The sequence below is a fragment of the Myxocyprinus asiaticus genome, chromosome 33 (assembly GCF_019703515.2).
Source record: "Myxocyprinus asiaticus isolate MX2 ecotype Aquarium Trade chromosome 33, UBuf_Myxa_2, whole genome shotgun sequence".
Lineage (NCBI taxonomy): Eukaryota > Metazoa > Chordata > Actinopteri > Cypriniformes > Catostomidae > Myxocyprinus > Myxocyprinus asiaticus.
Genome location: NC_059376.1, coordinates 12,184,196 through 12,197,492, shown reverse-complemented (window position 1 = coordinate 12,197,492; position 13,297 = coordinate 12,184,196). Strand labels below are relative to the sequence as shown.

Sequence of the window (13,297 nt, the reverse complement as noted above, 5' to 3'; positions counted from 1 at the left end):
AAAAAAAAAAAAAATTATAACAATAGTGTATGCCCATTACAATAAAATAGTTTTAGGGCAATAGGATTATAGCACATGACAGACAAAATAAACATGTTGCTATCAATGCAAATTTCCAGAATTTATGTAAAAAATTATTTTTTTAAACTATGTAAATGTATTTGTATTTTACACTTTGTTTCACAAGCCCTTTCAACATTTAATCACATTCAGGATATGAATTATAGATATCGACAATTAAATTTTCACTAAATAAAATGCTATTTTTTGTATCAGCAATGGAATTGCTACAAGTGAATTTCAGTAATTATATTTGCACTAGTAAAATGGTCATTTTTCATATCCAAAAATTTACTTGCATAAATAATGATTCATAATATAAAAATTACATTTTAACAAGTAAAACAACATTAATTTCTGCAGCTGCATTTTTACTAGTAGAACATCACAATGATCTGTCATTCACTCCTGTTCAAAACACATTGACAGATATAATTAATTTTGTACTATCTGAAATTCCAAATACACAAATCAAGCATGTACTTCTTATTAATAAAACTGCAAACAACTGCAAAATTATTATTTTTTATATCAATAAATACATTGTTACTAGAACAAAAATCCATTCCTGATGTCAAAGATGTAATTACAACTAGCAAAAATGTTAATTTCTGATATCTGTAAATGTATTTCAACATGTTAGATTTGGTATTTCAAATATCTAGAAATGTATTTCAGATAACAATAAATTGCAGTGTAGTAAAAGATCATATAAAAGGCTTATTTACTAGTTACAATAACAGTAAAGATATCTGAAATTAACAAAATCCAAATATACGAGCCTTAGTTAAAAACATACTTAAAATACTAGTTGTAATTACATTGATGTTTTCAGCAATAGGCATTTGCACTAGTAAAAATGTAATTATTGATATCAAAAATACCTCATTGTTAAATTCTACTAATGAAAATGCCTCAGCAAAAGGTTACATATCAATAATTATGTTTTTCAATTTAAATTAAATTTTTGATTTCAAGAATCTGTATTTCCTAGAAATGATGTCAAATTTAATATCAAGAGTTTACATTTTTTCTAGTAAAAACTGAATTACTGATAACAAAAATGAGCATTTTTTCATTAGTATTTAATATTTTATTTGTAATTGCATTGCTAGTGAAAACTGAATTATAAACATCTATAATTCATATCCTTCACATGATTAAATGTAAAAAGGGCTTGCCATATAATGTGTTGTGATAACAGCAACCAGTGTCATACAGTACAGGTACACTGGACATTCAAGCACTTTTTATTTAAAAAACAAACATTTTAATAAGGTGTTTTTAACACTAATGTTGTATACAGTTTTACATGTAATATTTGGCACAGTGTTCCACTGACAATCACTAACAACACAATTCTGTTGTCTGGCCATGATTAACAATGTGAAAATGATGCTCAATTCTTAGTTCTAAGAGCTTCTGTGCTGTGCCACAACATTTATGCAACATTATCTAGACATCTAAAATGATCAAGCACATGATGCTGAGAGGTCTTTATGTTCTCTTCTGGGTGCAGTCTTATGAACAGTTGCTAAAGGACTTGTTTCATGTTTTAGAGAGTTCACTCACTCAACACTGATTCAGCCCTGGGAATGATAGGGGCCGGAGAACTCTGGGGGAGGCAGAGCTTTCTCAAGCTGCTCTGTGTGTGTATGTGTGTGTTTTGCAGCACATAATGAGTTGTGTCTTCATCCCAGGATATGGCTTGAGTGTGTGTGGCATAGTGTAGTCTTCTCCTTAACAGCCTGTGTTAAAGAGAGAAATAAGGTCAGAATTTTTTGGGGGGCTGAACAATTTGTTCACCATTGATCTAAAATACTGGTAACAATTTAATAAAATGTATTGGTAATATTGGTTATAATATGGTATTTAATGTTAGTTGACTGGATTAGTTACCATGAACTAACATTAAACAATATTTTTACAGCACTTATTAATCTATGTTTATGTTCATTTCAACACATAATATTTTTTGTTTTTTTTACATTAAAAGTTCTATACAGTATGTTAACATCAAGCAATACATCCTGAACTATGAACAAAAAATTTACAATATTTTTTCAGCACTTATTAATCTTTGTTAATGTTAATTTCAACATGTACTAATACATTTTAACATTAAAAGTTGAATACATTAAGATTACTCAATGCATTATAAAATGAACAAACATGAACCAACAATAAACAATATAGTATAATTATAAATTGACATTAACCAAGATTAATAAATGCTGTAAATTATACTGTTAATTATTAGTTAATGAAAGCTATTGCTAATGTTAACAAACAGAACCTTATTGTAAAGAGTGAGCAACATATCAATGCTTCATAATGCTATGCTATTTTACCGTAATTTAGGCTTACAGTTTTTCATGGTTTTAAATCTTATTTTAATGTGAGCATATTAGGTATGCTCTACTTTTATCTGTAGTCTTTTCGAATTAGTATTTCTTATCTCTTATCTCTCACTCATTCCTACAAAAGATTCTTTCTGTGTGAAGAACTACTGCGCCCCTTAGAGCTTCAGTGTGGACACTGCTGTCAGCACTGTATGCATCTAACAGGTTCATTTCAGACAGAGTTCTTTACCTGAGGGCTTAAAGGCTGTCAGCTGAACCACCTGAAATAAAAGAGGTGGCTATAGTATCACTTTAAACTAAAAGTGCCCTATTCTTTGGCTGTTACTAAGTATGCAGCTTACCTGACTTCCGTTGGCTTGTTTAATTGAGAAACACACAATGCTTTCATCTTTAAAACGCTCTAACAGATAAAGAGAGAAAGAGAGAAATGTTGCATTCTGTGCAATATATATATATATATATATATATATATATATATATATATATATATATATATATATATATATATATATACACACTGTTCACATTTTTCATTGTTTTAGGGTGAATCTTACGAAACCTGCAAAAACATGTTTGCATCATATTTTACCACAGATGTGGTTTTTTTTTTTTATAATGTTTTGCTTAAAGAAAATGTTGGATTTTTTACATTATTTTTATGATCATTTTTAAAATCTATTTGTATTACAGTCATTACAGTAATGAGAATCTAATGCATATTACCACAGAGAATAATGGCAATCACATAAATGTCAAATGTCTGGATGCATTTCTATAATGAGAATTTCAACTGTGCTTGGTTGTCATGCAAATAATGTCACAGTGCAAAATATCTTAATGGTATAATTTCCAAAAAAATTTGAAAGACCAATAAACTGTCAACCTTAAAGACCAGATGAAATGATAATCAAATGTATTAAAACTAATGAGAACAGATGCAATGAAAATGTTTAAATTAATAGTATATTTACATATACATACAGTATATATATATATATATATATATATATATATATATATATATATATATATATATATATATATATATATATAATCAAACTGAATATCTAATTTGAATCACCACTGAGAATAATAGGAATCACAAAAAAATTAAAATGTCTGGATGAATTTTGGTAAAGAGAATTTTGGAGCAACTGTCACAATGCAAATAAATCTTAATGGTCCTAAAAACAGGCTTCATTTTCTTGATGCAAAACAATTTCTTATTTTTGTCTTTTAAAATTTGAGGTGAAATAATAACACTAAAAATGAAAAATGAACATTACAACACTCAAATGTATTGGAAGATACTGTACACATGTGTTGCATGACATGTGTAGTGAAACACACCATTCTTAAAGACGAGTGAGTTGGATGTGGAGCTGGTGATGGGAGTGCCACTCTCACTGCTCTCTTGACTGGACTGAGTGGGCAGACTGTGAACCCATAAGCCACTGGCAGATTTTTGAGAGGGCAAGAAGCTGATAGGCTGAGAGCAGTTCTTTGAGAGGAAGTGACAGAAAAAATTAGACCAATAACTTGTGAATCAAGTCATTTAGGGGTAGCTTTTTAAATCAGCAGAAACAAAACATTAAAAAAGGTCTTACGGTAAATGACAAGGCTTTTCGCTTTTCCTGAATTCTTCTTATAGCGTTCCGCACCTACGTCATCAGACAACATTCAGGGTTATATTTTTCATTCACATTTATAAAGGAAAGCATGTAACATGTCTTACTAGTTAAATATATATTGGAAATATAAAGCTTAACCTGAGAGATGTTAATGTAGATGACGTACCTCACTGTTGTAAACCGCATACACCAAAAAAATGTAAAGGCCCTAGATAGAGAGAGATATTCAGTAGAATACCAAAGCTGACTTGTGCTTGTGATTAAAATGTTTGCTGTTTTTATTTCAATTTGAGAGAATTTCACATTTCCCTTTTATGGATCAATCAATAATAATAATAATAAATGCTGTATATATATAATGAATGCATGCTGTGAAGTTCAAAGAGTTACTTTTAGCTTTTCTTCAGCTGCTGGGATCAGTGCTTTACATTATGGTCAACAAAAGACGCTCAAACATTGTCTACAGTTAATTTATGCTCAGGTACACATTGGTTTGATGTAAGTGTTGCAAACTTTTCCAAGCACTATCAAATGAATACTAATTGGTTAAACATAACTAAAAAATATTTCACCCCAATACTACAACAACAACTACTACTACTACTACTATTAATAATAATAATAATAATAATAATAAAGTAACATTTTATAAATATAATTATATTTTCAATAAATTCTTGTTCTTTAAAATTTGTCAAATTCTCACTTCAGAAATATAATACTGAAATGTATCTATTAAATGTATTTATTTTAATTTAAATCAGCATAATTTAAATACAGCACAACAGATTTAGCTAAGATGTATAAATACTATATAAATAAATATATACTATACTATACTGTTACATCCCTGGATGTATTTATTTACATCTGTCTTTGTGGTGTGTGAATTGTCATGATTTGGGTGTATTCTATCCATCAGTTTCTCCTATTGGCTGTGTCTCGTTTCGAAGGCTGCGTGCTAGGTAGGACGTATCCTTTGAAGGCTGCAGTATACCGAGCGTCCTCCTTTAAACAAATCTCGTTTAAACGAGACGGCCTTCGTAGGACAAACGGAAACGTAACGTAACATGGTTGCTATGATAGCACGACACTCTTTAACAAGTGCGAGCGCTTTGAGTGAGAAGGGAACAAAGTCCCTCTGGAAGGGAATGCATGAGGTACATTTTAGGAGAGTTATAATGATGTAAAGAGAAAAGAAAATAGATTTTACAGGTGTACTTTTAGTCTAATACTTAATTTTAATTATATATTAATATAATTATACATATTATACACTCTGCACCCATCTACTGCGGTACTTCAACTTGGGAATTAACATTCCTTGCGTTTGAACATCATATTTACAGGCAAATTGGCATAATTTTTTTTAGACATTTCCGTTGAAGCAAAGAATTGTGGGTTGTGAGTGCCCACAAAGGATACACCTTACGCATCCTCCGAATTCCCGTGAAAGAAGGTTGCATTCGAAGGCTGCATTCGAAGTGTCCTACTCGCTTTTCTGAAACGAGACAGCCTCGATGACGTATGCGGCCGACAAATGCGACCTCCGGAGGACGCAGCCTTCCAAACGAGACACAGCCAGCATCTCTCCCACTTTCCTCTGAGCAGGTACTAATTACTGCAACCTGTTACCCATTACCATCACGGAGTCCTGCCTGCTGTGGTCAGGCGCTAAGAGGACTGTGGTTCACATAAAAAGGGGAGGCAGAAGGTGAGAAGGGAGGCGCATGTTGGCAGAATTGGTTGTGAGCTGCCTAGAGAGGTTACATTGAGAGTGACCGCAAGAATAAAGTTGAGCGTTTAGCCTCCACGGGAGAATTTCCTCTCTCCTGCCACAGACGGTGTCTCTTGCAGCTGTGCTGGTGTGAAGTCCTGAGTGTTTTTCTTTTGTGTTTCTTTTTAGGCAAGTTATTTTCCCTCTTAAGAGAAGATTCTTTATGTTTGTTGTTTTGGCTTATATCCCCTCCTGAAGTTTATGGCATTCCCATTATTGTTATACAAAATAAACAACTAAATATTTGAACTGACCATTCTTTATTCGTGTGTATGAAGTGCTGGGGCCGGAGACTAGAAATTAATTTCTTACTCCATTTATTGATTTATTTAAATGTATTTTTACCTTGTTACTCTCTCCCCAGCCCCAGACAGGGGAGAATTGTAACAATTGGGGGCTCACTCGTAGGTCGAACAGTAGTAATTGCAGCTTACCTTTCGATTATTTTTAAGCTCTCATTTTGTTGTACTGTTCGTGGTTTACAGTGGTAATTATGTTTTCTCTCTCAATGGAATTTGATTGAATATAATTTACCCTTTCGCCTACCACAGACGTTTTCAGCCATTGTGGAAAGAAAGATCTGATTTTAGTGGCAGACTTCTTCAACATCGAAATTCCTAAAGAGGCTACTAAACAGGTAATTAAGGAGGAATTGTTTGAGAAGTTGGTTAGATCAGGAAATTTGCACAGTCTGAAGGCGGTGCTGAGGGACCTGAAGCTGCATTGTTGGAAGAAGTAGCCAAGGAAGTTCCCTTTCGTGGAACTCGAGCTGCATATGATTGCTATGGGACACCGTCTGAATATCTCGTGGTCTGAAGCCCTTATACAATCACGGCAATTTATTGGCTGATGGCACTTAAGTAGTGGCCCCTAGAGAGTTAAGTTCTTGGCTCCATAAAGGTGCTCGCTTTTGCGCCATTGAGTCAAGATTCTTCAGTGCACGATCTCATCTGACCCGTGTTATACTAGCGACTCACGTCAAAGCAAGGATTATTATTTCTCCCTTTTGAGTGGCAACACAGGATGGATTTTAAGCAGTGCTTACTTCCATGTATGCGGTTCATCGTTGGTGAGGATTCCCACAACATGTGTGTTTCCTGTCTGGGGTTTCGCCACACGGAGGCTGCGTTGGAGGGTTCAGGGTTCGAGGGTTCGGATTGCCCACAGTGTGATTTGATGAATGTCAGGATGCTCCACAAAAGGCTTGCCACCTTTGGAAGGGAATCAGTCAAGCCACATGCTCGTTCTGGCCGCATGTCTGCCAGCAATGCCCAGCCGTGTGACTCGTGGGAGGCCGGCACGGACGCTGAGAAGATGGGAGCGTAGCAGCAGGCTGACCTTTGGTTACCTCTGTCACTCTCCCCAGATTCTGCTTGACATTCTCCCGTGGAGTTTACATGTAGGCATTTGCATCCTAGCCCTGAGGCCCGCACAGCAGTTTCCTTCGGCGCTAAGGATGAAGATGCCATGTCTATGGCGGTGGATTCCAAGGATTTCGCTGGTGGTCAGGATGAGGCCTTGCCTTCTAGCAGATGGATTTCCAGGCCCTCTGTAACTTATACGGAGTTGCTGGAGGTTATTACATGTTCTCCGGTTTTAATTACGGGAACGCGGAGGAGCATAAACAAGCCAGTTATGCTCTCCGCAAAACTATCAGAGCAGCCAAACGCCAGTACAGGGACAAGATTGAAGGACAGTTTAACACCATCAACTCTAGAAGCATGTGGCAGGGAATTAATATCATCACGGACTTTAAAGGGAATAAAAACTCTGCCGTGAACACAGCTGCCTCTCTCCCGCATGAGCTAAATACATTTTATGCTTGTTTCAAGGGAAATAACACCGCCCTTGTGGAGAGAGCTCTCACGGCCAAAGCTACAGAGGTTAGTTCACTCTCCGTCTCTGTAGCGGATGTAACCTGATCTTTCCAACGGGTGAATATCCGTAAAGCCGTGGGTCCAGACAGCATTCCAGGCAGCGTCATCAGAGCGTGCGCGAACCAACTGGCTGGTGTTTTTATGGACATTTTCAACTTTTCACTCTCCTTGTCTGTGGTCCCCACATGCTTCAAAACATCCACCATTGTGCCTATACCACAGCAATCCAAAATCACTTGCTTAAATGACTGCCATCCTGTTGCTCTGACCCCATCATCAGCAAATGCTTTGAGAGACTAATCAAAGATTACATCTGCTCTGTGCTGCCTCCCTCACTGGACCCATTGCAGTTTGCGTACTGCAACAACCGCTCCACTGATGATGCCATTGCATCTACACTACACACTGCTCTCTCCCACCTGGAAAAAAGGAACACTTATGTGAGAGTGCTGTTTGTAGACTACAGCTCAGCATTCAATACCATAGTGTCCTCCAAGCTTGATGTGAAACATCTCCTCATCACTGACCCTCAACACTGGCTCACTCCTGTATTCCCTGTACACACATGACTGTGTGGCAACACATAGCTCCAATGCCATCATTAAGTTTGCTGATGATAGGACGGTGGTAGGTCTGATCTCTGACAATGATGAAACAGCCTACAGAGAGGAGGTGCACACTCTGACATGCTGGCGTCAGGAGCACAACCTCTCCCTCAACATCAGCAAGACAAAGGAGCTTGTGGTGGACTTCAGGAGAAGAGACAGAGAACACAGTCCTATCACCATCAATGGAGCACCGGTGGAGAGAGTCAGCAGCTTCAAGTTCCTCGGTGTCCACATCACTGAGGAACTCATATGGTCCGTCCACACTGAGGCCGTTGTGAAGAAGGCTCATCAGCGCCTCTTCTACCTGAGGCGGCTGAGGAAGTTTGGAATGAACTGCCACATCCTCACATGGTTCTACATCAGCACTGTAGAGAGCATCCTGACTGGCTGCATAACTGCCTGGTATGGCAATAGCACCGCCCACAACCGCAAAGCCCTGCAAAGGGTGGTGCGAACTACCAGACACATCATCGGAGGTGAGCTTCCCTCCATCCAGGACATATATACCAGGTGGTGTGGAAAAAAGCTCAGAAGATCATCAGAGTCTCCAGCCAACCGAGCCATGGGCTGCTCTCACTGTTACCATCAGGCAGGCGGTATCGTAGCATCAGGACCCGCACCAGCCGACTTCATGTCAGCTTCTTCTCCCAAGCAATCAGACTTTTGAACTCTTGATCTCTCACAATCAATATACATCAGCACTGCACTTTATTAATCTTATTATTTCACACTGGACTGTCATAAATTATATTCTCTCTTATAACACACTGGCAACTTACTATCAACTGACAGCCTGAATGTCAATACAGTACAATACAACCTACTGTATATTTTATATACACTATATATACTATTTTTATTGTATAATGTGTATTCTATATTGTGTGTATTGTATACTGTACATTGTATATTATTATTTGTATATTGTGTTGTGTGTAATTATGTGTATATTATATATGTAAATTGTGTTGTGTAAATCTGATGTTTATTGTAAATTGGTATATGTCTCATCACTGTCATGACTGCTAGGTTGCTAGGTTGCTCGGAACTGCACCCAAGACTTTCACCCACTATTGCACTTGTGTATATGGTTGTGTGAAAATAAAAGTGATTTGATTTGATTTGCAGTGGAGAAGCTGCACCTGGACTGGCCAGATGAAACGCAGTCAAAGGATCATAAATCCGTCTTGGACGACGTAACGTAAATCCATCTTGTTTCTTAGCGGGCCAATGTGCAACTATGCCTCGTAGGCCGCTCCCTTTTTCCCTGCACCTCCATCTGGAGATTTTGAAGTCCTGGGATCAACCTTACTCAGCCAGGTCTATAAACCAATCAGCCTCAGAGTTTTCAAATGTATAACGAGCTTCTGACCACGGATATACTTCAGTCCCGGCGATGGAGGAGATGCTAGCAGCACACCTCTCTCCTTCTTCGGCAGACATGTTGAGGCCTACTCTTCCCTCGAAGCCATGTAGGATGACTTTGTCCTTGTTGAACAATGCCTACCAGGCTTCGGGTCAAGCAGTTTTGGCTTTGCACATGCTGGCAGGTTTGCAAGCCTAACAAGCCCATTTTATGAGGAATTTAGATGAGGGAGCTGGGCTGGATGCTGAGGGCGTCATGGAACTACGGCGGGCTTCTGATTTGGCACTGAGAGCTACCAAACACATTGCTTGTGCTGTTGGTTAGAATATGGCGGGCCTCATGGTAGCGGAACACCATCTGTGGCTTATGCTCACGGATATTCGTGACAAGGACAAGGCCTTCCTAATGAATGCCCGTGTGTCACAATCTGCACTCTTAGGTGATGCAGCCCAGTCGATGGTGGAAAAATTCAATGGTGTAAAACAGCAGACTGCCGCATTCCAGCAGATGCTTCCTCTCAGAGAGAGAGAAAAGCCCGCTGCAGCTCCGGTGTACTCACGTTCGGCATCTTCACAACATCCCACCAGAGAGCTGCATAAGGTGCCGGACACGAGTTTTGCACACCCTTTTAAATGGCCGGCAGGACTCCAGTAGCAAACCTGATGGACTTGTGATGAAACAAAGGGTGAGCCCCCATTCAGTGAACGAAACTGGACCATAGAAACGTATCTGTTTCTCTCCTGTTTGTCCTTCGGACAATATCGGGATGGTTTGCCATTGTACATGCCTCAAACTCCCGACAGCCAGAATATGGTTCAGTTTCCCCCTGCTGCTTGCTCTTGGGAGCGAACATTAAAAAAACTGCATCCCAAATTCAGCCTCTGTCTCCATGACCAAAGGTCTCGAGACATGCATAACAGAATTCAGTGTTCATCAAGCACAAGTGTACATAAGCACCACACGTTTTCCCCCCATAAAGAATGCTGGGGCCATTGTGGCGGACCAGTTTTCTCAAATAAACATTCCCCCCAATGTTCACACACTCTTCCCCGTTCAAAATACCAGGGAAAAGGTTTATTCTGTCAGCCTCCTTCCTGTAAATGCATTTCAGGGCTCTCATCATTTATGACTGAATACAATAAAGGTAGAAACATTATTAAATTCCATTCAATCAGCCACAGTAGTAGAGGTGGAGAGGACCCCCTTCGCTGTGCTGCTGGTTGTGGGGCAGTCGCCAAAAGTAAGCCAAATGCGCCATCAGTGGTTACATGTCGCGCTACAGGTGAGAGCCATGCATTAATTCCTCTGTCTGCCTATCTAGCAGTTTGGCAGCAGTTGCAGCAGGTTTCACACTGGGTACTTCAAACGATAGAGCATGGTTATGTAGTTTCATTCAGATGGGCTCCGCCAGTATTCAATGGGGTTGTTCTGACAGACATTTCTGTTTGGGAAATTTAATCTCTTAGAAAAAGGGGCAATAGAGGAGATTCCCCCTTCTCAGAGAGAATGCAGCACTTACAGCCATTATTTTCTGGTCCCGAGAAAAGACTGCGGCTTGCGTCCCATTCTGGATATGAGAATTTCACCCATATGAAATGTAAATTCAAAATGCTGATGCAGAAACAAATAATGTCACAAGTACAGCGGGGGGACTGGTTTGTGACAATAGATTTGAAGGACGCTTATTTCTATATTCAGATTGCACCAAGGCACAGACATTTTCTCAGATTCGCTTTCAGGGCCAAAGTGTACCAATTTTGCATCCTCCCGTTCGGACTTTCACTGGCACCATGCACTTTCACAAAATGCATGGATACAGCTCTGACACCCTTGAGGCTTCAAGGCATCCGAATTTTGAATTATCTCGACGAATGGTTGGTATTAGCTCACTCAAAGACTTTGACTGCCCAACATCGAGATGTAGTTCTCAGCCATTTGAGCAATCTAGGGCTGAATGTAAACCTAGACAAGAGCGTCCTGTTGCCAAGGCTTTTCTAGGAGTGGAGCTGGACTCGCAGGCGATGCAGGCGTGCCTGTCTCCAGCTCGTATTCTGTCATTACGCCAGTGTCTAGTGATGTTCAGAGTGGGACGTGTTCTCCCTGCAAAAATATTTCTGAGGCTTTTGGGGCTCATGATAATGGCATCCGCTGTCATTCCCCTGGGCATGTTGCATGTGAGATCTGTTCAGTGCTGGATGAACTCCACAAAGGGACTTCAACCACTGAAACACACGCTTCATCCCTTCAGAGTGACACGTGGGTGCTACCAAACACTACAGCCATGGAAACGGCCCCACCTTCTGATATCGGACGTACCGTTGGGACAGGTGTATTGCCGCAAGGTGATAACAACAGATGCCTCCTCCACGGGTTGGGGCACAGTACATTAAGGTCATCCAGCCTATGGAGTCTGGATGGGCCAGAGGCAATATTGGCACATAAACTTGCTGGAGATGCTCACGGTGCAGCTGGAGTTAAGCTTTTTCCTTCTGGAGATTCAGGACAGCCATGTCCTCATCCAGTTGGACAACAGGAAGGTGGTGTCCTACATCAATCGCCAGGGAGGGGTGTGCTCTCATGCCATGCTAAGGCTGGCAGATTTCATTCTTCTGTTAGCACAGGACAATGTACTGTATCTACGAGCCGTACATGTCCTGGCCTGTTTGAGCTTGGGGGCTGATATTCTGTCCAGACAGGGTCTGACACCCAGAGAATGGACATTACATCCTCAGATTATGGAACAAATCTGGAGGAGGTTCGGCAGAGCGAAAGTGGACCTGTTTGCTTCGAGCGAGATGTCGCACTGTCCCCTCTGGTTTTCTCTCCTGCCCCCAACACTACTGGGCATCAATGCGCTGGTGCATCAGTGCCTGAGAGCACATCTTTACGCATTTCAACCAATCAGTCTGCTGTATGCAGTTCTGCAGAGGGTTCGGGAGGATTGGGTTCAGCTTCTGTTAGTGGCACCATATTGGCCATCGCAAGTATGATTTTCGACTCTGGACTCTCTCCTGGAAAAGACGCCTTGGGAGATTCCAGTCAGAGCAAACATGTTATCTCAGGCCCAGGGCAGCAATTGGCACTCCTGGCCGGACTTGAGGAAGTGCCATGTGTGTGGCCGCTCAATGGGGCGCCCTTTTGAATGATGGGTTATCTCCCACTGTGGTTGATACCATTCTAAATGCTAGAGCTCCATCAACAAGAAGGCTATATATGTTTAAGTGGTGTATTTTTGCTTCTTGGTGTACAGTGTGAAGTGAAAATCCAGTTCACTGCCCTGTTGGTATAGTGCTGGAATTTTTGCAGGAGCGTTTTGGGGCCGTGGTTACCCCGGCAATGCTTAAAGTCTATGTTGCCACTATACATGCGCTTATTGATGGAGTCTCTGTTGGTAGACATTCTCTTGTCTCTCGCTTTATGCACGGGATATGCAGGCTTAGACTTTTTCATCCCATCCGTGTTCCTTTATGGGATTTATCTGTTGTTTTAGAGGTGCTCTCTGGTGCTCCTTTCGAGCCTTTGACAACAGTTACTGATACGTTTTTGACTCTCAAAATGGCACTGCTAGTGGCATTGGCATCGTTTAAGAGAGTCAGTGATTTGCATGCCCTGTCG

General features: G+C 40.0%; 1 protein-coding gene across 6 annotated transcripts in view; it reads right to left on the bottom strand.

Moving 5' to 3' along the window:
* LOC127424302 (adhesion G-protein coupled receptor D2-like) overlaps positions 1-13,297 on the bottom strand; it is a 43,282-nt gene that overhangs the window by 2,150 nt on the left and 27,835 nt on the right. For 3 of the 6 annotated variants that reach the window (XM_051669350.1, XM_051669352.1, XM_051669349.1), the window contains 5 exons: positions 4,221-4,262; positions 4,031-4,084; positions 3,774-3,924; positions 2,765-2,823; positions 6-1,808 (listed from right to left, as the gene is read on the bottom strand). In XM_051669350.1, the coding sequence (XP_051525310.1) occupies positions 1,752-1,808; positions 2,765-2,823; positions 3,774-3,924; positions 4,031-4,084; positions 4,221-4,262 (363 nt within the window). In that variant the 3' untranslated portion in view covers positions 6-1,751. Of the gene's footprint in view, positions 1-5; positions 1,809-2,652; positions 2,684-2,764; positions 2,824-3,773; positions 3,925-4,030; positions 4,085-4,220; positions 4,263-13,297 lie in introns of those variants that run through there. The other 3 variants (XR_007894446.1, XR_007894447.1, XM_051669351.1) reach the window with 2 other exon arrangements.